Source organism: Plectropomus leopardus, chromosome 22, assembly GCF_026936395.1.
Source record: "Plectropomus leopardus strain MGB_pleo_1.0 chromosome 22, ASM2693639v1, whole genome shotgun sequence".
In the NCBI taxonomy this organism is placed as follows: domain Eukaryota; kingdom Metazoa; phylum Chordata; class Actinopteri; order Perciformes; family Serranidae; genus Plectropomus; species Plectropomus leopardus.
Window position 1 is genome coordinate 7,417,902 of NC_142197.1, and position 25,131 is coordinate 7,443,032.

Genomic DNA, 25,131 nt, shown 5'->3' on the forward strand with positions numbered 1-25,131 from the left:
GAGAGTGGTGCAGACTCTATCAGCACATGGCGCTGCACTTGTACAGTAATGTATGGATTCCAGCTGATGACTTCAGACACTGAGAAAGAGGTGCAGGGAGCTTTCTCTCAAGCTGTTTTGACACGGAGCGTGACTCTGGCAGAATTCCTCACCTCTTTTTTGCAGGGGTGGCTAAACCTCTCAATTAATCTCTCCTAGTGAGCTGTTGAAAGTGAAGGGCGCTGCCTATTCTTGTTTAGCATTAATCAGATCTGCCTTTTGGTGCCGAGCAGCTAATTAGCAATCCCATTATTCACGTCTCTGCCTTTTGTTTTTCCTCACTTTCACGGGCTCACAGAAGTGTCAGCCACGGGTTCACACTGGCTGCACAAATGGAATGAACATATGTAAAATCAGATTAGCTGCCCTGATCGGAATAATCTGGGTTTATTTCCACAGACAATATGTGCGGCACACTGATCAGTTAGAGGTTCAATCACACGTCAGGGTAGAAAATGACAAGCTGCTTGTCTCCTTGAGATTTCAATAATCATCAGTATCAGTATCAAGCAATCATCAACCAGCTAATCGGCAAGGCTTTTTTTTCCAAATTTGGTGTCCCAGAGAGGGCAGTGTCAGCAGCTGCAATCGGGTCAGTTTATTTGGCCGAATTCTTGGGCGTCATTCATGCCAACTCTCAGCTGAGTCAGGCTACTGGACATGGCACAACTTGTTTCTTCTAGCATGATGCTGGGTCATTGCAGAAGGTGCTAAGGTGTGGTTACAAAAAAACGTGAAGCGAACTCCAGACTCGCCTTTTGCCGTCATGCTTGTATGCCGAAAGAACCAACAGAGCAGTGCTATTTGATGAGTTTGGAGTGAGAACGGGCTGGGCAACCCTGCCTGACTGCGCTCACATAAAGAGTATAATCATTACTTGCATCCCCACCAAAGGTACAAATGCTTGGGATGGTTCTCCCAACAATTTTGGGCAAAGAGGTCAGTGGAAAGCTAAGAAACATGTAAACCAAAGAGCACTTACCTTTGTTAATACATTTATAAGGTTCCCTGGTTGTTGAGCTTTTATAGAGACAAATGATTTCCTATGTTCAGCTGATCATGGACCAAAACCCAAAAATACGTGTGTGACAAGTAATAAAATATGACAGCAGTGGTGATCCTGTATTAGCATGCTACAGTCGATCCTGCAATCTTACCAAGTGCCTACATGGGCATGTGATGCTGCGAGCATCATGGGAGGGTATCCCCTGACCTTGGCCATTTAGCGTCAGCGTGACAAATGCATAACATCTGTGGCGCTAACAAGGGACAGGTTGTTCAAAGGGTGTGTGCATGGCCAGGAGATCAGAGGAGCATTGCATATGCGAGTTGTGTAACAGATGTTGCGTGAGCAGACTGGTTGTGGAGACTAACATCATCATTTTGGGTATAATCCCTCTTTTTTTTTCGATGATTTATGATCACTTACTACAAGCGACAAAATTCCCTATAATCCCCTGTCAGACGTTACACCTATGTGGTTTGTCACCCGGTTACGCTCTGTGGCTCATCGCGCTCATTAAGTTAATTTACTGCTGAAGCTCTGTTGGGGGGATAGTAAAGGATACGCCTCATCTCTTTTTTACTCTAACCAACCTCTTTCCATTCTTCTTCCTTACTGCCAGTGGTGAGTGTGCGATCGGGCCCAATGAAAAACCTGCGTCGCTCTAGTGGGCCATCCTGACACTTTAATTGGTGAGGCGTAAATCAGGCTCCATTGTCAGGGAAAAGGGTAATTATTTCCTCCTGTCTCAACCACCAGCGATCCCCTCTTTCCTCCCCCATTTCACTTTCCCTGTCAGACGCTTTCATCCGGCTCTCCCTTTCCTTTTCTTTCCTGAGCTGTGATTTTTAGCAATAAGCACTAACTCCACCTCAAAGTGTAAAATCCCTTACATCCCGGCTCATACCTGCATTGAATTGACATGTGACACAGCAGTAACACAAATGCATCCATTCATGAAAATGCAAACAGAGCATAATTTCCTTCTCTGGAGACCAGCATGGAAATTGTTCAATCAAATGCATGTTGCTGGTCAGTGACATATCCAAGTCTTTCTGGCTCCTCTGGTTTGGGCTCGTGTCGAAGATTCAAATGTGCACTGGGGATAAGCGTTTGTGTTGATGCAGCGTTTGGCATGGTTTAGACCCGCTACATAGCATTCTTGGATCCCCATGCTGAGCAAGCTTTCCCCAATGAGCCTATTTAAAGTGCTGTTTCTTCTCTATGAGTCGGAGTTTGTGTGCTCCTGGTTTGTCTTGGAGCGTGCCTCCTCACCAAAAGCGTAACCTCATCTTTTTTAATGGCTGACCACATCGGATGAAGAATGTCCTGTGTTATTACTTTACTTCACCATTTATTATGATGATGAAATTCATCACTTCTGTGGCGAGTTTACTCAAAGGAGGACATGAATGATGAGGGCAATTTAAGAGAGAACACATAGTAAAGGAAAAAGGACTGGCCCAACTCTGCCGATTTTAGCCATGTTTTGCATGGTCAGTAATGTGCATGTGCAGTAATGCAGTAAAGTTTATATTTGCATTACATATGTTTCTGTTAGAGTGCAGGCTAAGCTGTCTACTACAGCTATGATGCCGTAGGGCAGCTCAGTCCGTATGACAAGTGAGGATGGATGACGTTGTGCTTAGAAACGACAAGAAGTCTGCATAGGTTGGAATCCAAATAAGTTTTTCACCACCGATTAACACGTAGAACATGCTTTATTTTGCTGTTTTATGTGAGGACTAGGACATCAAGTTGGTAGTGGACCAGACGAGTTATAGTTTTGGATGGACTTTGAGGTTGAAGGGTCAAAAATCAGCAGTCAGCAGATGTATTTATTTATGTTGTCTGTTAGCTTGTAGGCTAACTGAAACTCCATATCTGAATTTTCTCTCATACTCTGGTGTAGCCTGGTTGTTAAAATAGTTCCAGCAAACTCACAAGCTGATTCATGATTATGGAAACACTGATTACACTTAATATGCAGATGAAAATAGAAACGAATGGAAAATGTCTGTTGTAATTCACCTCATGGAGGGCGAATATTTTTTTGTAAAGTCTATGTGAACATCCACGGACTAAAAGCAGCTTCAGTCCTGAATGTGTGACCTTTTCAGACATTCACTCTCTCTCTGTGTGAGGTACTCATCCTCTACCTTTCTGTGTTGAGCTGTATGTTAAAGTTTGCTGTCTAGTTAACAGAGGGAGGAAAGGGGGAAGATCGTGGAAGGGAGGGGTGAGGAGGAGGAGAAGGGGGAGGGGGACTTCAGTGGAGAGTGTGTAATAGGACACCAGCCCTCTCTGTCTTTTCGCTCTCCTCCCTCTCTCCTCTCTCCTGTGCTCTCTCAGTCAAGCCTGCTCTGTGAGCACTTAGATGGAATAGCAGCAAATTTTCCTCTTTGGTGTCACTGTTGGAAACTGGAAACAAGGTGTTTTTAAGGGAGATCTGGTTCGTTCAAGTGGGACCGGACAAAACTCCTGAAAGGTGAGTACTGAACCAGGGGCTGATCCTGGATCTCTATAGGTAGAGTCTACCTGCTGTACTGCAACATACAGTAGGGAGGCAGATCACACAATGGATGCAGAGAGGAGGTGCTGAGCATGAGGCTAACAGGTGCAGAGTCCCAGCAGGGAGAATAACTGGAAGTAAACTCAATGTGGAGTCTGCAAAATTAATTTTAACTAGCGGTTCATTTTTAAAATGGTGTGTAATATGACATCAGGCGACTGTCACATGCTTTATTTCCCTCACATGCTTTGGGTGTACTGTCTATTTTCGATAAATTTCCAGAGTGAGTCATGGCTTTGTTGCAGTTGCTGTGTTACCCTGAAGCTGCCGGACACATGTTTTTTAAAGGTTATTTGGTTAGATTTTTGTAGAACTTTATTACACCACGAAGATCTGATTAAGTTTTCTTTTTCCATTAAAAAGCCCTTAAAGTTTAAACATTTGAAATGCCCACATTTTAGCTGTGCCTGCTAGTCATGTGTGTGCAGGAGCGTGTGGTTGTAACAGAGCCGCTGACAACTGAATGACAGGGTGTGGTATGAGCGCACACCGTCCTGTTAGAGCCGGGACAGACGGAGCACTTTGCAAGTTGTTTACCATTTTAATTTTAATTCTTGTTCTCCACTCAAGGAAAGATTAGACCCAAAACACTAAATAATTAAATCCATCAAACGTAAACCCAGATGGGAGGACTTCATGCCTCAATTTCTGGTACTTAAACATTGTTCATGTGTTTAAAGCATTAACGGGACCAGATGGGAGCCAAACAATCACAGACTCAGTTTGGAAAGATGGAAAAAATATAGAGTATTTGCTTGTACAGCTCTGCAGTTTTCTGCTTTCATCAATATTAGTTTTTGAGCAGTGAAATGGTGAGATGGAAAATTCATTAGGCTTCCAGCCAAGCAATGCACAATAAACACAATTATCATCACACCCCACTGGAAATATAACTCTCCTCTCACTGAGGCTGACCTCCTTTTGTGGAGACGTTTAATTGCCGTCGCAGAGATTCCTGGCTCACTCAGCACTGAAATTTCTGGACTCTAAAGAGCCCAGCATAATTAATTGAATTAATCTCGTTAACGGCAACAAACAGTAATGCACCTTTTTATTGGGAGACCCTTTAATCCAGGCGAGCGTTACAGTGCTCCACAAGTGCGAGGAAGCCACGCAGTGAACTCATTCATGCCTAAGTGTGGTGTCATCAAAGGATGAGGCAAAGGAAGTGTCTAAACCTGAGCTGGTGGGGATGTCATAGGACGCTCAGGAGTCCCTTGACGATGAGTTTAGCAGCTGTGAGAGCAATGTTTCCACGCCAGAGCCGCTCCCCCGGGAGATCACCCTTCTCTCTAGGCATGCAGGGAGGGGTGGTGTTCAACCGTTTAAAGGGTCGATTCACTTAAATAACAAGAAAATAATTAGTCTCACTTAGTGGTAACTCAACCCAACGCCAGACAAGACTGCCAGTATTAGATGATTTAATGACAACATTTTTGTCTCCAGTGTTTTTGAAAATGATTAACTTTTTCAAATTCTGCTCATGGGAACTACAGCGTGGTTCAGGTCGAGGAAAGATCATGGCGATAAATTAGGGTTGTAGGGTTAAATTTAAACAACAGAAACATTTGGCTAAAATTTTGGAAACAATGTGGTTAAGGCTAATAAAAGCAAGTGTTGAGTGGTCTGTGACGAGGGGCAAACTCCCTGAGCTCCGTCACTTTCTGACTCGCAGCATAAAAGACAAACTACTCTTGTTGGTGCTGGACGATGCCATAGGACGTTAATCATGGCATGTGGATTGTCAGTACTGACACAATTTGCAGAATACTTAGTGGGGTTTTTATTTCTATTTTAGGGATTTTTTGTCCAAGTTTTAGCACAGCCTTGTCTAGCATTTCTGCCCGCACCCAAATACAGATTGAATTTTTTTTTGTGGATTTCACAGCATTCAAACAAACACTTTTCCCAACCTATTCTCATTGCCAGGTTATCAAATAGTATAGACGCTTCGTCACTCTTTGGCATCTATAGTGATGCACAAGGCATCCTGTAGTGTATCTATGTGGTGCACAGCTAAAACACATTGTAACATGTGGTTAATGTTGTGAAATGCTCAATGTTAGGGTTGAGCAACAAAACTATGTGGTTGTGTTTAGAAAAAAGATCATGTTTTGGGTAAGACATGTTACGTAACGGAACAGCAACTGAGTGACAACAGTGCACAAGGACTGTACATAACTTGTGTAATGTTACGTCAAATCAGGGGTGACATTTGGTTTCACACAGGACATGGGTTGAAACTACTTTACTCCAAAGAAGTTATTCTGAAAGCTCTAACTTAAAACATTGACTTAAATCACAAAAAGGAGGACCCAACTATGAATTGGCTGCTGTGAGACTTGAAAGCAAAAACACTGAGTCTCAAGTTTTGACCTGATTAGGTCCTGAGTCCTGAGGGTCTTGCATGGCCGCATACCTTGAAAATTTTATTATGCAGTCAAAAAACTTTGCTTCAGACATTAACGCAGCTCTGAAAGGAACGTGGCATTTTTACTCTCAACATTCTTGATATTTGACTTTCTTGTGTGTGAATTTGCATATTAAGATTTTTCACTTTCACTTATTTGTAATGGCTTAAAAACACTGCCAAGTCCATTAACCTACATTGTACTGGGGTGAAGCCAAAACTGTTTGCATGGCTAGGTAAGAGGGGCTTTATTTTGTGATTTGTGTGAATTTGCCCTTAATGAATGGAGACAGAAATCAGAGCAGGACCATGGCTGAACCTCAGGTTTAGGGTTAGAACCATGCACCTGGAGGTTAAGTTATGGGTGTCTCAGATGCCGGAGCTGAAGCAGGCTCTGGGGTAGGGTGTGTGTGGATGACGCAGCAGGAGAGGGGCTGCAGTGCTGCGGCCGGGGCCGGGGCCCCCTGGATAAGCATTTTTATGTCTCTCCAATGCAGCCGAATAGATCTCATTCCTCTGCAGTTTTCCATCTGTTGTCCTCATGCACCTGAACTGTAGCATTCCTCCTCCGCTACATATCAGTCACGCTTCACTCCACCATACACACCCATATCTCAACCTATTTGTACACTACACGCCAAACTGAAATTTTCATAGCCAGCTTTTCTATCTCCTGGCCATCAATTTTTCAGTGCACATCTATAAGCCATGAGAGCAGAGATCCACCCCCCCTCCGCCCTCGTGTTTTCTTTTTGCATGTAAAAGGGACGTTCTCTTTATCTAATGCGATGTGTATTTTGTGCGCCCAGGTAGTGTAACAGCCAGTTTTGGTGGTTAAAATGGCCGAGTCTTTCCCCGGCAGTGGAGTTTTGCATTGCAGGAATGAGTGTCCCGCAGGCAGTACAGTACCTGCCTCTATCAATAATTGAGCTGCTCTTGTCCTGTTAGAGGAGGCTGAGGGGAGCATTTCTCTGGCAGCTCTTTTGTGCAGATTTAACTCATCCATATTTAAGAGTACATCTGCAAGGATATAGTAAGTGAAGGGATTTAACTGACATGCTCTCATCTGTGTCTTCATTCAGTGTAGTTTGGGCTGCGCTTCACTTTGTCACTTGGTGTATCTGGACTTGTCAGACTGATGATTTAACTTTGAATATCATACATGTGTATTCTGCATGTTGTTCCTGTTCTCTTGCAAAATTTATTACCCTTATATCAACAGATAATAATGTATTTAAATTAAGTAAATATTATTAGAGACATTGTGTTACTGCATCCTGGTAAGCACAGATTTTTGATTTGCAGATGAAAATTTACTGAGAGGAAAGCTTGTAAAACTTTTATGCTGTCACTGAATATCTTTAATAATTTGAATGTGTTACGTACTTTAAATTTATTTATTTAAATTTTTTGGTGTAACATTAAGTCCATCAAAAAAAGTTGTTTGGCAATAGCTGATGTCAGAAATAAAGCTAGCAGAAAAAAACAAGCAACAATATGTGGAACGAACAATAAATTTGAACTGTGTATAGTGTTTTCTTGTCTTAAATCATATTTCATTCATTCACAAAATACTTCCAAACGAGGTGGAGATACACAGGAGAGAGACGGAAGTGAATACCATTTTGTATCATTGGCCCAGCTTGTAATGAGGCATCCTCTGTTATAGAGTATCTTTGGTAGCTAGTTAGGTTTAGCAGTGATAGCTAAGGGTGCTTTCAACTGGACCTGGATCATTTGGAGCAGCTGTTTCGAAACAGAAAGTGTTTCCCTCCTTGGCCCGGTTCATTCGGGCGTGTGTAAACACGGCAATGTCTAATGCAGAACAAAACAAGAGCCAAAATTGCAGAGAAGGGGTGTTCTCGGCTCAATTCAAATCGAACCCTGGAGTGGTTCGTTTGTGGTGTGAAAGAAAACGAGCATAACCACAGGATTTTATGATAGGAGACATGTGATTTAGGGTTAATTATGTTGCTTATTCTCCAAAATTAAAGAAAACTCAAAATCCTTTCATTTTCTCTTTCAAACAGCTCCAACAGGCAGTGCTGACTGGTCGGGGTTCCTGAGCGGTGCAGTCATGGGCAGGCCAGAGGGGTTGGCCAGGCCACCTCTGGTGTTAGCTATGGCGCTCCTGGCTATCTCTCTTGTCTCCACGGGGGTCTGCAGCCTCCCACAGCCGCTGCCAAGAGTCTTCCTCTCCTTTGAAGGTAAGAAGAAATAACAAGCCTGCACCCCTGAATTTAAACCAGCAACTTGGATCTTGTTGTGTTTCTCTGCAGATGTAATGAGGTTGCAATGTTGCCATGTGTGTTAGGCCGCTAATGCTGAACAAATGGTTGATAATCAAACTATAGCTTGGGGCTATATTATACGGCTTACCTAGACTTTGCAGCTCTTGAGTTGTTTTGAATCAGATGACTCTGTTGTCCGGCAAAAAGTCAGACCTCTGCAGGAGGTGGCAGTCTTGTCAGACCGACCATGAATCTGTTCCTAGTTAAACTTTAATCACACCCCTCTGTGCTGCAGGGCTGTCTGTGCTGTTGTTGCCTCTGGTTTTGATTCTCTTGTTTTATTTAATTTCTTAGACAGAGATTATTTTTATTAATTTTTGATACTCACTTGAAATGAGAGTGTACAGTCGGGGCAGACAGGTTTGCGTGTGTGAGTGCTTGCATGAGTTGGTGTAGATGAGCCGGCCGATCACTCATGCCCCTGAGCCATGAGCGGTGCAGTAACCTTTTCACTGTGGCTGGATAGTGTGCAGGGGCTGAGGGAGACGTTTGATCACCTTTCACTACCTCTCGCTGTGGATTAGGCAGTACAGAGCAGCTGAGGCTGTCCGTCAGCAAAGTCTCTGCACTCAGTTAATAAAGCCTTTGAATTTGAGGCTAAAGCAGGTGTAGTTTTGTTTTCTTCCTCTCAGACTTAAGTCTTGTACCATGCCTTTTCCAAATTTGGTCTCATTCTTTCAGGTTTTTTTCACTTTCATTCCTCCTCTGTCCTTCTTTCCCCTTTGTGCTTTCTGGTTTCTTTGATTGTTTCTGTTTCTGCTCTGCAGATTGTCTTAGCCATTAAATATGGCAGTCAAGTTTAAAAACAAAAACCCACAGTGACTGAATAATAGGGGAAAAACAACAAAACTGCCAGGAAAAAAAAAGTTGATGTACAATTGGGCAAACCACAGATAAGTTGCATTTGGATGCTGTTACATAGCTTATATGTTAAAACATTATGTTTAAACAATGCTGTGGTTAAGGTGTGCTTAGGTTTAGGCACAAATAAACACTTGATTATGGTTAGGAAAAGTCATGTTTTGAATTATAATACACAGGTGTCTTGGTAAATGCTATTCCAGCTGGAAAATAGTAATGGGTCGTTAAAAACACCCACATTTGGAGGCTGAAAACATGCTGGAAAAAGAGCAAAGAGTCTTTAAAAATACTCACATTTGGTGTCTAAAAAGCAGCTGGAAACACAGCAATGACTTGTTGAAAAACAGGGGTCAATAAAAAACACCACCTGGGCTAAAAAGCCAATAGAAATGCAGCAATTATTAGGTGACTTGCCAGGTGTCTTGCTCAGGTGTCACGCCATCCACCATCCCCTCCAGCCCCAGATGACAATGTCAGCTGATACACTACATCGCTTTAGAAATGTTGATATATGTACTAAATGTGCAAATGTATCATATCTGTGGTTTGCTGAAAGGTACAATGCCAACATTTTCTACTTGTGACTGGTTCTGGGAAGGAAACATCACTATCTTTGGTTCTGACCACTCAAGTCACATCATTCACACACACTTCCAGTGTTTCCAAACAGCCAGCTCAAAAGGTCAGAAGTGTACATGCTAAAAAAGAGCCAATCCCTGTAATCCTGGAAACACTCTTTTCAGAGCGGATTAGATTTGATTTGTGTTCGTCACTGTAGTTGTGTCCGCCGCGGGGAGGACCATAAATGGACAGTTTGACTTTGTAGTGCACTAATTCCCCAAGAGGCTTTTGATTTTATTCTTAATGAGTGTTTATCTGCACGAAAACAAGAAGTGGTGTGCTTGGTTGTACAATTATGACCCTGGGACACATTGAGATGCAGTTATGATAAATAGGAGGATGTTTGTTCAAAGCTAAGCAGCTAACTTTAAGGTGTGAATTTACATTCCAGCTTTGATTGAGCTAAAAACACCAGGGTGCTGTGAGTGGATGCACCTTTTTTTGAGTGAGAAATAATTCTGAACTAGGGAGGATGAGGCTATGATTCCCTCTTGGCCGCAGGGGAAAGTGCGGCTGGGGTGAGCACCAGATGTAGCGAGACTGTTAGGACCCAAGGTGGAGGCTCATTTCTCCCATAAACACTGGAAGCCTTAATGAAGGGAAGAATGTAAGGAGTTTGGGCTCCTTCCAAATCAGCCAGAAAGATGAATGAGGAGTCATAGAAGGCTGGAAGAGTCTCAGAGGGGACGGAGGCGCAGGTGGTTTGGCACCTGCTGGGTGGCCAAAAGGTTAGTCTTTTAGTCTGGATTCTCCCACATGTGAAGACCTGTTAATTATTAAAAGCTGGAACTAACTACATCAAGAAAATAAACCAGTGAGTGAGACGTTCAGGTTGTGCATGGATCTGGATGCTTGAATATCCCCCCCCTTTTTCCTCCTCGTGTCACTGCTGAAATCCAATCCAGGGGTAAGGCAGGTTCACGGGACTCCCGGCGCAGCCTTGCGTCCTGCAGAGAAGTTGCTGTCTCTGACATTCCTCTCTCCCTCACTCTGCTTACTCTCGTGTTCCTCAGGCGAACACAGCCAGACCACAATTAAAACCGCATAATAAACAGTGAAAAATGCAGCTAACCCAAATAATAAAACCTCCAGCGGTGCCTTTCTCTTCCGTGCCTCAGATAATAAACACAGGCCCCCTTCTATACAGCAGAACTATTTAGGGATACCCAGGGTGATAAAAGATGCAGTAATTACTCCTCTACATTTAAATATCTCTGGTCCTCTCAGTGTTTATTTTGGCCTGTTTCATGGCACTTTTTCTTATATTTGCTGTCAGAATGAGGCTTAAATGCAAAAGAGAAAGTTTAACGGGAACTGTGCACAGAAATGTAAAAAAAAAACTTGCAGCGGATTTTGTTTCGAAGTTTCTTTTCAGAAGTACCTTACTATCCACATCTGAGGAAGCATTTTTGAAAGGGTAGACTGATATCATTATTCATATCACACCAAAATTAAAATTGGTACTTTGATCAGTTCGAAATTCTATGTGAGATTATTTGGATTAGTTCAAACACAACACGTGTTGGGATGTGTGTGATTAATCGACTAGTTGATTAAACGTTGCCCGTTGGCACCAGAACCTGGTCTGTTAAACTGTAGCTACTGAAAGCTGTTCTCACATTTATGCCAGATTTGTAGTCTTGTATTTGGCCAGATATTAACTGAACTGATTTTGGCAAAGGTCTTGTACAGCTTCTTGTGTTAAGATAATATTTGTTAGGGATGTAACAATATATCTAAATTAGCTATAACTTGATTTAAAAAAAAGTCTTGATTCTGTCATTGGACTGATGACGAAATCTGCCATGATATTTTATTTTGCTTGTATAGCTGTGTTCTACTGTCTCTCCTTGCCGAAAATTGACATTAACGCTCGCCTGTATGTAATATCATGTAGGGAGTTTTTTGTACTGTTACACTCCTAATATTTGATATTTGGCTTAGGGTTTTGTAGAAACACATGCTTGCTTTCCTCAAATGTTAGAAAATGATTTGTCTTACATCGGTACCAAAACTCTTCTTTACATTAGTATTTATAATATTCGAGCTACAAAATACTGATTGTGAGTCAGCACATCTGCTATTGATTTTAGGTATTGTAGAGCAGCCCTTGGACAGTGGATATTTCAAATGATGCAGAATTTGCAGTAAAACACTACATCCAGGAAGTTAAGTGTACTGTTTTAGAAGTTGAGAAGAGTATTGCCAACAACAGTCTGACACTGAGAAACACAGCATGTTTAATAAGTTGCTCAATGGTTCTGCTACTGTATCAGAGGTTGGCCTACGCTATTGCCAAAATGCCATTCCAGGAATGGCGGGATCAAAAATTCAGCCTCATTTATTTCTTCAGTTGGCAGTTGGGGCAGTGGTCTGTGTTTATGATCAGGATCATTTAACCTCATCAGCAGTCTCACCCTGTTCTGGCAAAACTCCAGCGTTCAATACAGTATTAACTTAGAAACACATACACTACGTAGGTCAAACCATGAGGATGTTTATTTGAAAGTGAGTGGGCCTGTGCATGCTTTCGTGTGGATGATGTGGATTTTACACACATGTTGGCTGAGAGCCTGGCTGAGACATCGGAGAGATTGATTAAGACGATGTCTGTAGTTTAATGAGCGCTCCCTCACACTGCTTATGAGCCACATGGGCTCCATTCACGGCCTGAACAGAACCAGGCGTGGAGATCAGGAACCAGGCATCAGGGAGCGAAACACCGGATCCCTCCGCCTCCATAGATTACTCCTCTCTTTTATCATGCCTCATTGCTACCTCCACTCACCCCCCATTATTCATATAGCAATCATACAGCTCATATAGGTGGATGTCAGCCTGACAAGCGCGTTTACTTGGCAGTGAGGGCTTGCAGAAGCGTCGATCTGTTGGGAGAAAGCGTGCATGTTTGTCCGTGGTAAGTGCCGGGATGTGCATTCCTTAGACTTTATTGCATTTCAGTGGTAAAACCTTTTTCCTGAATCATTGTGAAAACAATGTGGCTTTCCAGCTTTGCAAGTTATGAAAGGAAATCTACAAGATATTTTGGATGCTTCAAATACTTGGAAGCCCAAACAAACCAGGACTATTTTAAGGCTTTCATCAATTGGTACAGCTTTGTGTACATTACTTTTCTGAAATCCTTCTAGAGAAGATCTACTAGGGTAACTTTAAATGGTGTTACATTAACCTCTTGTAAGGTAATGTGCTCAATTTCAAGGGATAGTTTACCCCAAAATTAAAAACCCAATAGTTTAACTCTTACTTGTAGTGTTTTGTTTTTTTTATCAGTCTAGATTGTTTTTGTGTGAGTTGCCAAGTGTTGAAAGTATCGACCATATAGATGTCTTAAATGTAATGAAGCTAGTTGGCACTGATGTGGCTGATCTTCTCATACCATCTAGTTCCGTTATATATAGCATTTAAAGATTTTATGAAAATGTCTTTAAACAGCCTGAACATCATGATCATGCAGCGACACAGACACCAGGCTTCTGTGTCTATCGGCATGTGTAGACTTTTGGGATCAAAAGTCAAATGTCAGAGGTCAGTTCTGACAAGTAGCCAGAAGCAGGCCAGGATGTCTCTGTCTGTGCCTGAAGGTTAGTTCTTTTCTAATGCTGGACAGCTTCCTGTCTCTGTTTTACATTAGACCTGCACATTAGCATCTCCACCTTGCTGTGGTGAGCATAATAAAGCCTGTGAAGTAAAATCAGTGATGCTCTGTGATTACAGAGAATTCCTGGCGGGGCAAAGCGTAAGCCTGTCATATCTGTCGACAAGGGCATACAGAGACATGCTACAAATAGCTATAGGTTATCGGAGCATGTGTGTGCTCTCTGAGCCTGAATACTTGTATGAAGACAGCCATTTCTTTGTGTGCGCATTTCCCCCAGACTCATGTCCTAAGATGTCCATCTAATTGCCTGAGTTGCAGCGTGGACAGTTTCTGCAGGAGTGTGTTGAGCTCCAGCTTGCACCGCCTTGGGGCTGATGGCGTGTGAGATGTTTGACAGCTCCTCTGTCAGCCTGTCTTTCTCTGCCCGTCTCTCCATGTTTAGCCATTCCTGCGTCTGACCTTGCTAGCCCTGTTGAATGTTTTATTATTCTTCCTCCAAACATGTTGAAAGCTAATCAATAGCCATCAATACAAACAAAGACAAGGATAGCCAAGGTCAGCTGGAAAATCTTCGGGTCGGAGGAATCTCAAATCAATTACCTATTCTTATAGAACTATTTATGCAAGCTTGTTTATACTCCTTTTTGGACTGCAGCATGCAGGGCCAGCCATATAAATACTTAACTCCATGACTGAGAGATAGAGTTTGCACTGTTGGTCAGTGTGACTGATGGCGTGACGTTGCTGTTTCTCTATTGGCTATTCTTTCTTCCAAAATAAATAGGCGCGGACAGACGCTGTGACAGTCTGTATTACTGTGAAGTTATTCCTCACTCTGTGTAACCAGTGAAACATGGCACTATGGTGGAAATAGCAAGCTAGACAGCTAACAAGCCATCCACAGCTGGTATGTCAGTTTTGGACGGAGGAGAGAGAGAGAATCAGCTCATCATTTTGTTTTAGGAACAGTCGTGTCTGTAAGACATGAGCCTTGCATTTATTTATATGTTATTAACTAATATGTCTTACAATATCAGAATGGGTGGCGCTGCCATTATAAAGAGAAGAGGAAAATCGGACACTAATTGAAACTAAGTGAATATTATGTGGTATGGTGTTGGACCAGGTGGCGCCACAATGTCAGAATTCTCCATTTGGTATTTAGCGACGATAAGACGATTCACAAACTGTCGGTATCAACAGAGCTTGGCTCTGATAGCGGTCACAGGCAGAGCTACAGAGGGAGGATGTGTTAAATGATCAGCAGTACAGCTCAAGAGAAAGCAGCTCCCCTCCGCTGTGTGACTGTGTCTAACGTTATGTGTATTGTTCTCCATTTTAACATGTATTTAGGCTACATGAATTTTGATCTGGACCAGAACACTGCATTTCCCAGGGGGTCATGAGGTCTTCTTTATTTTAAGGGCTGTTAGGGCTGTAGTTTAGATTAATGTTCAAGATATATATATATATATATATATATATATATATATATATATATATATATATATATATATATATATTTTTTTTTTAATCTCATGGGCACAATGAAGACCTGAACACAAGCTGTATTCACAGAGCTTTCACTCTGCTAAACAGCCTTGTCCTGTCATAGAAAAGACGTCCAGGCAAAAGGAATTTATCAAATAGAAGCCTTTAAAAACTGTATGATTTTAGGTAGATAGAATCCTATAACAAATAAGAAGTAACAAATATATAACAAATATAAGGAAAAGTAATCTCTGATACAACATTAATCGGAAATAATCTGTGCAAAATTCATCATAATTGCTAATCTAATACAAACTTCCTGCAGTTAGGGATTTGGTTTAATTGCTCAGTGCATTAGTTTGTTATGAATTTAATATAATATGGAATTTCCCTAAAATATGTCATTAGTTTAATGATAGTATAGAAGTCCCTGAAGGAAAAAGGTTGTGAACCCCTGTACAGGGTCACGCCATATGCTAGGTTTTAACCTAGTCTTGTTTTGTTGTGAGTTGTATTTGTACACTTAGGCAATTGAAATGTTCAATAATTGCTCTCATATTGGATCAGCAGAGCTGTGCTTAACATTTTATAGGGAAAAAGCCATTCACAACCTCTGGATTAAGGTTTAGGACAGATCCTTTCTCCATTATCGGAAATATTGTATGACTTGAATGGATTTCTTCTTTAAGCACCTGGAACAACCTTTTCCTGGAGTCTACAGCCTACTGAAAAAAAAAAAAAAAAAATCAACAGGTGCATTTATCATTGTAGCCCTCACAGCAAATCTCTACCTTCACTCAGCACCACAGAAACAACCTTTCGACTACAGCGACATTGTGTCACTGAGAAAATATGGCTTTTTTAACCTGACACAGTTTCAGCCTTGAAGACGGCAGAGGCAGGAGTCCCGCCTGGTTGAACTTTTTGTCTTTTGGCCATCCTCCACGACTAGTAAACACATCAGCTCAGAGAATCCTGTGACCCGTATCTCCTGCAAGTCTCCCCTCACTCCGAGAGTCTCAGCGAGAGCCTCCCAGACAGTAAAATCACAGAGATTTACTGTCCGCTTGAGGTGAGCAGTAACTAGAGGCTCCCAGTGCGGGCAGGTGAGAGGTCACAGTTGGTGGCTGGTTGGTTCTGTGCGAAGGAGCGACCGCCGGTGACATGTGAAGAGGAGGCCAGGTGCTAATTGGAGCAGAGGGAACGCAAACTAGCCGGCGGGGGCAGCATGATGGACAGGTTGTCATCTCAAGTTTCGGCTCCTACAGGGAATATTAGCCAACACTGTAGCAGGTCAGCCATGCAGCGAAACCAGCAGTTGACATAGGTGCTGGATAACATCACTCTGCGCAAACACACACACTTAGCAGAGAGAGAAAATACACTCATGTCATATTTAGATGCGCCGTCTGCTTTGGCGTGAGAGGAGGCAAACATAACAGTTCAGGCTTGCTGTCCAGCCATATGATTCCCATTACAAATGTCTGCATATAGATAATTGGTGACAGACAACAATCGGAAAATTAATGGGACGTAGTTGACAGAAAGCCAAGGCTGGCTTCCGTCCACGGCAAGTAGTTGCAGTACAGTAAGTTTGCGCATGCTGTTTGCATTTTGAGTGCTGAGCACAGCCTGCCTGAGAATGCCGAGTATGTCTCTTGGACAGACAATCGGACGACTCTGTCAGCCAGACGTCCTGGGTGGTCTCAACGACACCTTAACTTCCCTCTGCCATATGTATATGCCACCAGTCATTACTGTATACCACTAGGCCGGTCCCTAAGGAGAATGGATGGCCGTTTCATTCGGGTAACAGCCATTACTTATCTCTAGAGGGGCCTGCCAGTTGCTGGGATAAAGTCTTTTGCTGGTGCAGTATGTGTGAGTAGTACAGCGCTGTGTTTAGTAAGTGCAGCCATCCAGAACTGAACCAGAAGAGCTCTTGTCAGGACAAAGAGCAATGGCATTTGGCACCAAGTTTGAAGTCAGGCCTCCGTGATGAAACCCACTCAATCTTGTGAGGAGAGATGAATTGTAAGGGGGCGGTGTAAACCCCCGCTTCAATATTTATCAAGACGGGTGATTGGGGTCCTCCCACCAGCTGCCCCTGACAACCACAGAACAGGTTCCCCTCTAGCTGAATGGAAAGCAAGCTTCATTAGCATGGAGTTAATTTATTCATTCTGGCCTTTCAGGTACAAAGCCAAGTGATGAGGGTTGTATTTGCATGGGAGACATCGAGGTTGCTTTGTAATTGGTCCACTGTCCACTGCCTGAAGTGTTAATTAGGTGTGGGGACCTTTTGGCTTGTGTTCAGACACTGGTGTTAAATCAAAAAACCCAACACTCCAGTCAATTTGTTTAAAGCTGCTCATCCCTGCTTCCATAATGTTCTGACAAAATAACACCATAGTGTTGCACCATGCTGATTTTATCACCTTTTTATGGAGACAGAAGATTCTCTGCAGTTGGATTTTCATGTGTTGAATCTGATAAACTACAGCTGTGTTTTTCAAACACTTCATCCCCCAAATGGCCTTATGTATATTACTCACCCTGAAGAAAACTGTTTTTCTGGCAGGCCTCAAAGGTGAATAAAGAATCTAAAAATTGAGAAATGTCTTGATAGATTGAAGTCATAGGTGTCCACGGTTAACAACAGCAACACTATATAAAACAACAATTTACAAACTCTCACATAACTAGTGGAGCATAGTTCAAGTCAGATTCATCCATCATATGCTCAGTAATTCCAAAAAAAGCCTCTTTTGATGATCAAAAGGCCATTGCTCGGAAGTCCAATGTCTCAGAAAATACACACGATCTCTGCAGTTAGTTTCAGTTTTTTGGTGGCAATTGAGCCGATCCGTTGTACCAAATGTTGGTGTTTTAAGACAAAACATTTACCAGTGTTGTTGACAAATGAAGTAAATGGTGACAGGGTTTTCTAAGCACAAGAAGTCTGTATTTTCAGAGAAGCAGGACTTTTGCGCAATAGCAGTTATCCAATGGGATGTTTTTTGGACTGATCGGTTTTGTAATTTTGGGCTGTTGAAACAAGCTGAACGGAAAGTGAAACTCAATCGATGCTCTCTTTGAAGCCAAACTTCATTGACAAAAACAGCATTTTTACTTTGCTGAACATTGGAGTCCACCACTGTCTTCATCAGATCATGTTATTGTGTGATTTTGATTTTGAAAGGGATTCAACAAAGTCACACAATAACACAAACTAACCGATCAAGGCAGTGGTAAACCAGCAGCTTCTGTGTTCAGGTGAAATTGCTGTTTTTGTCAATGGAGTCTGACTTTGAACAGAGCATACATAAGTTTGCTTTTAGTTCAGTTCTCCGTTGGAAAGGACTGTTTGGGAAACACGGAGCATATGACTGGATAAATGGCTGGATAAATGAGACTTGGATCATACTACACAAGTTGTAAAAGAGTTTGTAAACAGATGATTGGTGATGATTAGTTTTGATGTTGCTTTATTCGCATTTGTACAATGCCTATGCCTTCAATTCATCATGAATTTTCTGTTTTTAGATTCTTTATTCACCAAAGGCATGCAAGAAAAAATTTTCTTTTGTGAATTCAGCATGTGGGTATTGATATATAAATGGTCATCTGGGGGTGAAGTATTCCTTCAGCCACTTCTCTTTAACCACATTTCATGACACATTAAACCATGATGCCACACTGTTTCCTTTCGTGTTCTTCCACCTCTTGCATCTCATCAGATCGGAAGAAAAGCCCAAGGCTGCTGATGTGACACCGCAGAGTCAGTTGGCACCGGCTGCTCAAACCTCAGTCCTGGGCGGTCCAAAACTACAGTTGCCTCTCTCATAAAGATCCCACATACTTTCCAGTGACAGTGAATCTCTCATTTTTACGACGTTGCGTTACAACAAACCGTTCCTTGTATGGACATCCCAAACCAGAACTATGGACATGTTGTTTACTGCTGGAGGCAGTGCTGTACAACACGGCCTCCAAAATTGTTTGCATGATCAGACAACTGTCAGTCAGGAAGGCTCATGAGTTGAAAACCTTGGTGAAGCTTCCTTGTGGTTGTTGCCTTTCCTCTCTTGGCTGTACAGTATAATCACAACAGGAGAAGGCCAAAAAATCAGCTACGTGAGCAATGAAACCCTGCACTCTAATTGCTGCCTCACAAGCAAGGGCATATGAACGGGTCCATTTCTTTTGCCCACATTTTGCTCTATTTGTACTTGGCTTTTTACCACAATCACATAAAAGAGGATGTTTTTCATTTCTTTTCTTTTTTTTTTTGCGAGACTGTGAGATTCTGTGGCTTGTTGCCTCTTTGGGTTATTACCCTGGACCAACTGCCCATGAACAATCAATTCTCCAACAGTTTACGGAAGGCTAAATTAACCGCCACAATGATCACAGCTTGTACTTTTTCGGATATCTTTTCTTCAAGGTCATAGTGACAGCACAAACAAAAAGTACGTTCTGCCGTCATTAACTAATAATAATGTTATTGAATAACCAATAGTCCAAAACCCAACAATATAATCTAATCTAAATTTTTAACCCAACATGAAGAATGGAAATGTGAATATTTCCTTGCAACTGGTTACAACAGTGGAGGCAGGGCCCTGTTTATTCTGATGAAATTTTTGCTCAGTGGCACATTGAGATAAAGAAGTTCGACTCATCTGCATCATTGGGCCAATAGAGCAGATGCACTACAGACTTTTACCTGCCAAACGGCTCCACTGATTTACAGACGTCTTTTTTACAATTTACTGCTATGGGAAAACATTTTTTTTGGCCCAGTGGCATCACAAGATGGACCCAGAAATTGCAATTCCTCAGTTTGCGTATGTAAAGGCACTGTTGGAGGGACTAAGGGGCCATTCACGCAGCATCAGTTCTTCCATGAACCTTTTATTGCAGTTTGGTCTTTCCTTCACACGACAACAATGTTTTGGGGGCCTTAAAACACAGACTTCTGAAACTTCTAAAACCAGAGTGTAACTTTTTGAAAACACCACCCCTTTTGTCGTCGTGTAACAGATGTTTCAGACGAATAGCCATGAGCGAGTTCTCGTGCATGCGTTCGCCATCGTCTTCTTGTTTGTTTATACTCACCACTCTATAGAACCCTTTTCTGCGCAGGCACGTGGTGTTCTTCTATGGTGTCATTACAAAGTTACACCGCCAAGTACTGACCTGGCATATCACAGCGTTTTCCGTTGTTTTTGCAGATCCATGTACAGGAGGATAGTTTTCACAATGTTATCATATGAACGCGAATTGTTTTTTTAAAACATAGAGGAAAGACTTGTTTTTAGGAGGACCTTTTTCATCTAAACTTGGCGGAGTCAGAATATCTTGGTCCTTTGCTGCTTTGATTTTTACTATTCTTCTTCTTCTGCCTTCCCTAACACCTCTTTAGAAATTTAATCAATTATTAAAATTGTTGTCGATTGATTTTCTTTTAACCTTTTAATCAGGCCATCAAATAATTATTAAGGATAACTTTAATCTACCAGCTCTTCTTTTTTTGCACTACAAGCTCCTCCATGTGAGCAGGCAAGTTTTCGTCTAATAGGATGTCCTCTGCAGCAAAGAAAGCAACCTGCTGTTTAATATTGAATGACTGCTGTTGTTTCTCTGCCCAACAAAAGGCTTTTGTGCTGCTTCCGCTTGATCACTTCACACACACACACACACACACACACAAAAACACATCAAAGAGAGAGAAAGTCTCAGCTCTCTAGCCGCCACCTTGGCCCTTTCCGCTAACCCCACTGTCCATCTCATGGATTAGGGTGTATTGTATCACCATTCGTCTGCAGTCTGACCAATAGGGCACCGTGGGTCAAAGCTCAAAGTCAATGGCAGGACACAGGGGACTGCTGTGAGCTCCACAGGGATCTGTAAGGCCCACCTGCCCACATACATAATAGAAAACACACCAACTGTCAATGCTCAGACCCTGCTTCCTCTCTTTTTTTCAGTTTCTTTCTTTCTCCATCTGCAATGAATACAGCAGTAGGACAGACAAAACAACATTTCATCACTCATATTACGTCAGCTTTTCCCAATCCAACTATCAAGTGTGCGGTCTCCACCTTAATATCTTTGCATAAAATATCATCCCTAAAACTGCAGAACCCTTTTTCTTTTCGCAAAACATGGAAGTGCATTTTTCTATTATTTCTTGTTCTTTCCTTCAGTGTCCACAAAATACATTTAGGAATACTTAACCCCCCAAATACAGATTTAGTCAACAAGGTTATCTTTTTGTAAATTCTCTTTTTGTCTGTGGTAACCATCAGACAAAAACAACCATGACAAAACGACATTAAAACAAACAACATCACTAACAACAGGGAATCAAGTACAACAAACTGCAAGTGACACACACCTTTGTATATCAATTATTAACTCCAAGTTATCTTTTATTCATTAAGAAAACTTTGTTTTACTCATATGCCTCCATGGTGAGCAAAGAATCCAAAAACTGAGAAAATTCTTAATGGATGGAGGTCATAGGTGACCACAACAACAGCAAATCTAGATCAAAACATCCATTTACAAATTTTACCACAGCTTGTGCAGTATAATCAAATTTATCCTGTCGTATGCTCAGGACTCCCCAATCAGCCCTTTCCAATGGAGACCTAAACTAAACGTGAAACACATCCATGCTCTCTTCAAAAACAGACTCCGTTGACAAACGCTGTAATTTTACCTCGCTGAACACAGGAGCTGCTGGTTGACGGCTGCCTCGATCAGTTAGTTTTTGTTTGTTTTTTTTACTTTTTGACTTTAAGTTAAAAGTCGGTATCTGAGAATTGTTACATCTTTTCTCTTTCTGTAAAACCAGGGAAAATGGTTAAATATCTTTGGTGACTTATCTTGTACCAAGGCACATTTACGAAAGTTCATCCATTAAAATGAGACTTTGGGCGACTAATGAGCCACACCAGTCATATGAAACCACAGTTTACCATTTGTGGGTTGTTGTTGCTGTGTACTAGAGCAGTGTGAGGAGAGATAAAGAGAGATGTGTGTTTGGATATCAGTGGGCAAAAGCTTTGTTTTCAGTTCCAAAATTTCCTTCATACCTTCCTCGCTGCTGACCAGATCTAACAGTGAGTGAGGTGTGTGTGGAGCCAACAGTCTGCAGTACCTCTGTATTATGCTGAACTTTGAGCTGGTCCACTTTTTGGAAGTCCAATATTATTGAAAGATTTGATTTATTTCTTTCTTTGTACTCTGTACACCACCTCAAAAATCTGTTTCACTAGGAAATACGTCACAGTACAAATGCTAAAAACACTTTAACTTCCATTTTAGTGGGACTTTAATGGGTTATTTCTGGTTTACCAAAGTCACACAATAACACACACTCCTGTGTTTTGATTCTTATCAATGGAGGCATACGAGAAAAACAAAGTTTTCTTAACTAATTAAATGCATCACTGGGTGAGTAATTGTTATTCAAATAGTCATTTGGAGGGTGAGTATTCTTTTTAAATCTGCATACCCAAAACAACACTGCCCACAACAAGCTGCTGGCCTGAGTAATGACGTCCACAAACACTTTTGACACTCTTTCCTCTCAGGAGAAGTGTGTCCTCAACAATGAGGAATGCATATAAACTCAAGACTAACGAACTACATGTGGTCCAAAGGATTTCTTCATCGCAGACACAAAAACAAAAAAACAATCGTGCTCCAACTTTTCTGTTTTGATAAACTGGCATTCCTGACGTCTAATTATAAAAATGTGTGCAAACTGTGAGGCTGTGGTGCCAAAACCCTTTATAAGATGCCGCTGATGAATTTGGATCGAACACTGGTAGCAATTTCACTCTACAAAGACCTCATACGAAGGTTATGAGCTGGCATTGATTGTGTAAACACATAGTCCCAGTGCATGTATTGAATGACTTAAAAAACCTTGACAATTGTTCAGAGCAGCCCCCCGCCTCTCCCTGACGGAGCAGGTGCACCATCTGGCAATGTGAACTTTTGATGTTGGTCTCCAGTGTTGCAGCAGTGCAGGCATGACTCATATGTTTGTGTGAGATTGAAAGCAGAGCACTGAGAAGATACTAGATCCAGCGGTATGTGGGCTCCAGAGGGTGTCGGCCTGTCTCTCGGTGAATAAGCTGGATCTGTGTGACACACCCCTGCCGCGTCCCATCACAGCTCTGGGCTTAGCTGGCCTTCCACCCTCACGAAAGAAATGAAAGTCTCCTATTTCCCCCCACTGAGAAAACAATACAAAGTTCACCATAATATTAAACAGTTATTTCACCCCACACCACACCCCTCTGAACAATCTGTCCCCCTTGTGGAATGTTCTGGAGGGATCCAGTCAACAGTAGAGCTATAAAGACACGACCGTGCCATGGTGTCCAAGTCAATTAACAATAGGGGGGTGTTAAAAGTCATAGGACCCATATTGTAGAGCACAAATTGAACAAATTTAAATGAAAAAAGGACATTTTTGCCATGAAAGATACAGTAAATATATTAAGCTTTATTCTTAAACTCAGGATGGACAATTTAAATTACTATGGCATCACTGACTAGAGTCTATCAGTAGGCTGAGCACACTATTTTGTGACGTTTTTGTGATATGTTGAATTACCATTACCAGTTTGTAACATTTGAAGGGTTAATTTGGTAATTTTCCACAATATTTTCATAAAGTAAAAACCCAACTAAATCTTATATGTGATGTTAAGCAACTTCTCTCACGATAGAATTCTAAGTATGGCGATGGATGTTCAAAACACTAGCAGGTTTATTTTTATTGCAGCCACCAAACCAGCTGTCATTATTTCCAGTCGACGTAGGCTTTTTATGCGAGCGGACACGTATTAGGGATTTCTGGGAGGTGACAGTCCACAGAGGAATAGTGGATTCAAAACTTCCCAATGAGTTGCTCAACTTTTGAAGAACTTGAGCAATGCAATAAAACCTCTTGTAGCGCCTGCTGCATCACGCCCGAGGGAGCCAGTTCACACCGACAAGCGCATAGCCAAAGCATCATGTGACCTATCAAAGCAAAAAGAGTGTTCATTGCAGTTTTGTAATGGCTCTTTTTGAATCACGTAAATTTCTACCTCACGGGAGCATAAAAACATTATTGCAATAAATGGGAGCTTTTTCGAAATCGTGTTTCAATTTGTGCAATTTTAGGGTTAATTGAAACCCTCCTAGTGACGTACAGTGTCACCTATGAATCACTTATATTGTTGATTCCTTCTAGCTTTGTACCTAACTGGCCCGAGCTATAGCAACAAAGGCTTTGCTAATTATAGCTAGAAAATGTCTGCTTTGCATTTTGTAGTTAGAGGAAAGAAAGCTTCACAAAAGATACTTCCTCCTTCACCTCTTGCCTTCTTTTTCACCCCTATTATACATATTTGAAAAGGTTGTGGGCTTTCTGGCTTCTATCCACTGATGTTTAACGCAACCACTGAGGCTGTATAGGCTATTATGTGCGATTGTTAAACTCCCGCTCACACCATGTATTATAAACAGCTGTACGTTTAATGACAGCTGCCAGGAAAATGAGCGAGAAGAGGGTTTTAATTAAGATTTTTTCACCTTCATGTGTAAAAAATTAGGCACAGTATATTTTGGTCTGAAATGTTTTTCTGAATCACCTCCAAGAACTTATTTTGAGAAGATGTATAAAATAGATTTTTTTTGTTCGCGGCAGAATTTGGAGCCCTGTGTGTTTTTAATTAGCTGCAAGTCGCTCGCCCTTGGTGGCTCGCACTCTGGCAGAGCGAGGCGTGTAACATCTTAAACCTTCTCAGTGTTAGGAAAATATTGCCTCTGCACAGTGCTCTCTGTGACGCTGGCTGCCATGATGCTATCTCCACAGCTTTGAAGCACGAGGCTGATGCGATCTCTCTTTATAGACATTTCTCTTTATTAAACACACGTCCTGACAGGATGCAATCACCTTTAATTTTGTTCCTGGCAAGTCAGGTAAAAACAGTCGTATTAGTGTGCATGTTTTTCATTAGGCGCCAGATGATGCTCCCACTTCAGATGATACAATGTTCAAAAATACTCACTTCAAGACATTAACCATATAAGGAAATTTACATGTTGTGGAAAAACGTGGGAAACTCTCCTGCGACTGAAGTGGTTAACTTGTCTTTATTTAAAGTTAAACACTCCAATCTTTAGGAGGCGGACGCCCCAAACAACAGT

The 25,131-nt window shown here is 41.8% G+C and overlaps 1 protein-coding gene across 1 annotated transcript in view; it reads left to right on the forward strand.

Moving 5' to 3' along the window:
* Positions 1–3,376: 3,376 nt before the first annotated feature.
* Positions 3,377–25,131, forward strand: part of sema3c (sema domain, immunoglobulin domain (Ig), short basic domain, secreted, (semaphorin) 3C) — a 51,879-nt gene continuing 30,124 nt past the window's right edge. The window contains exons 1-2 of the mRNA XM_042511205.2: positions 3,377–3,530; positions 8,055–8,231. Coding sequence (XP_042367139.2) covers positions 8,102–8,231 — 130 coding nt within the window. The 5' untranslated portion in view covers positions 3,377–3,530; positions 8,055–8,101. The remainder of the gene's footprint in view (positions 3,531–8,054; positions 8,232–25,131) is intronic.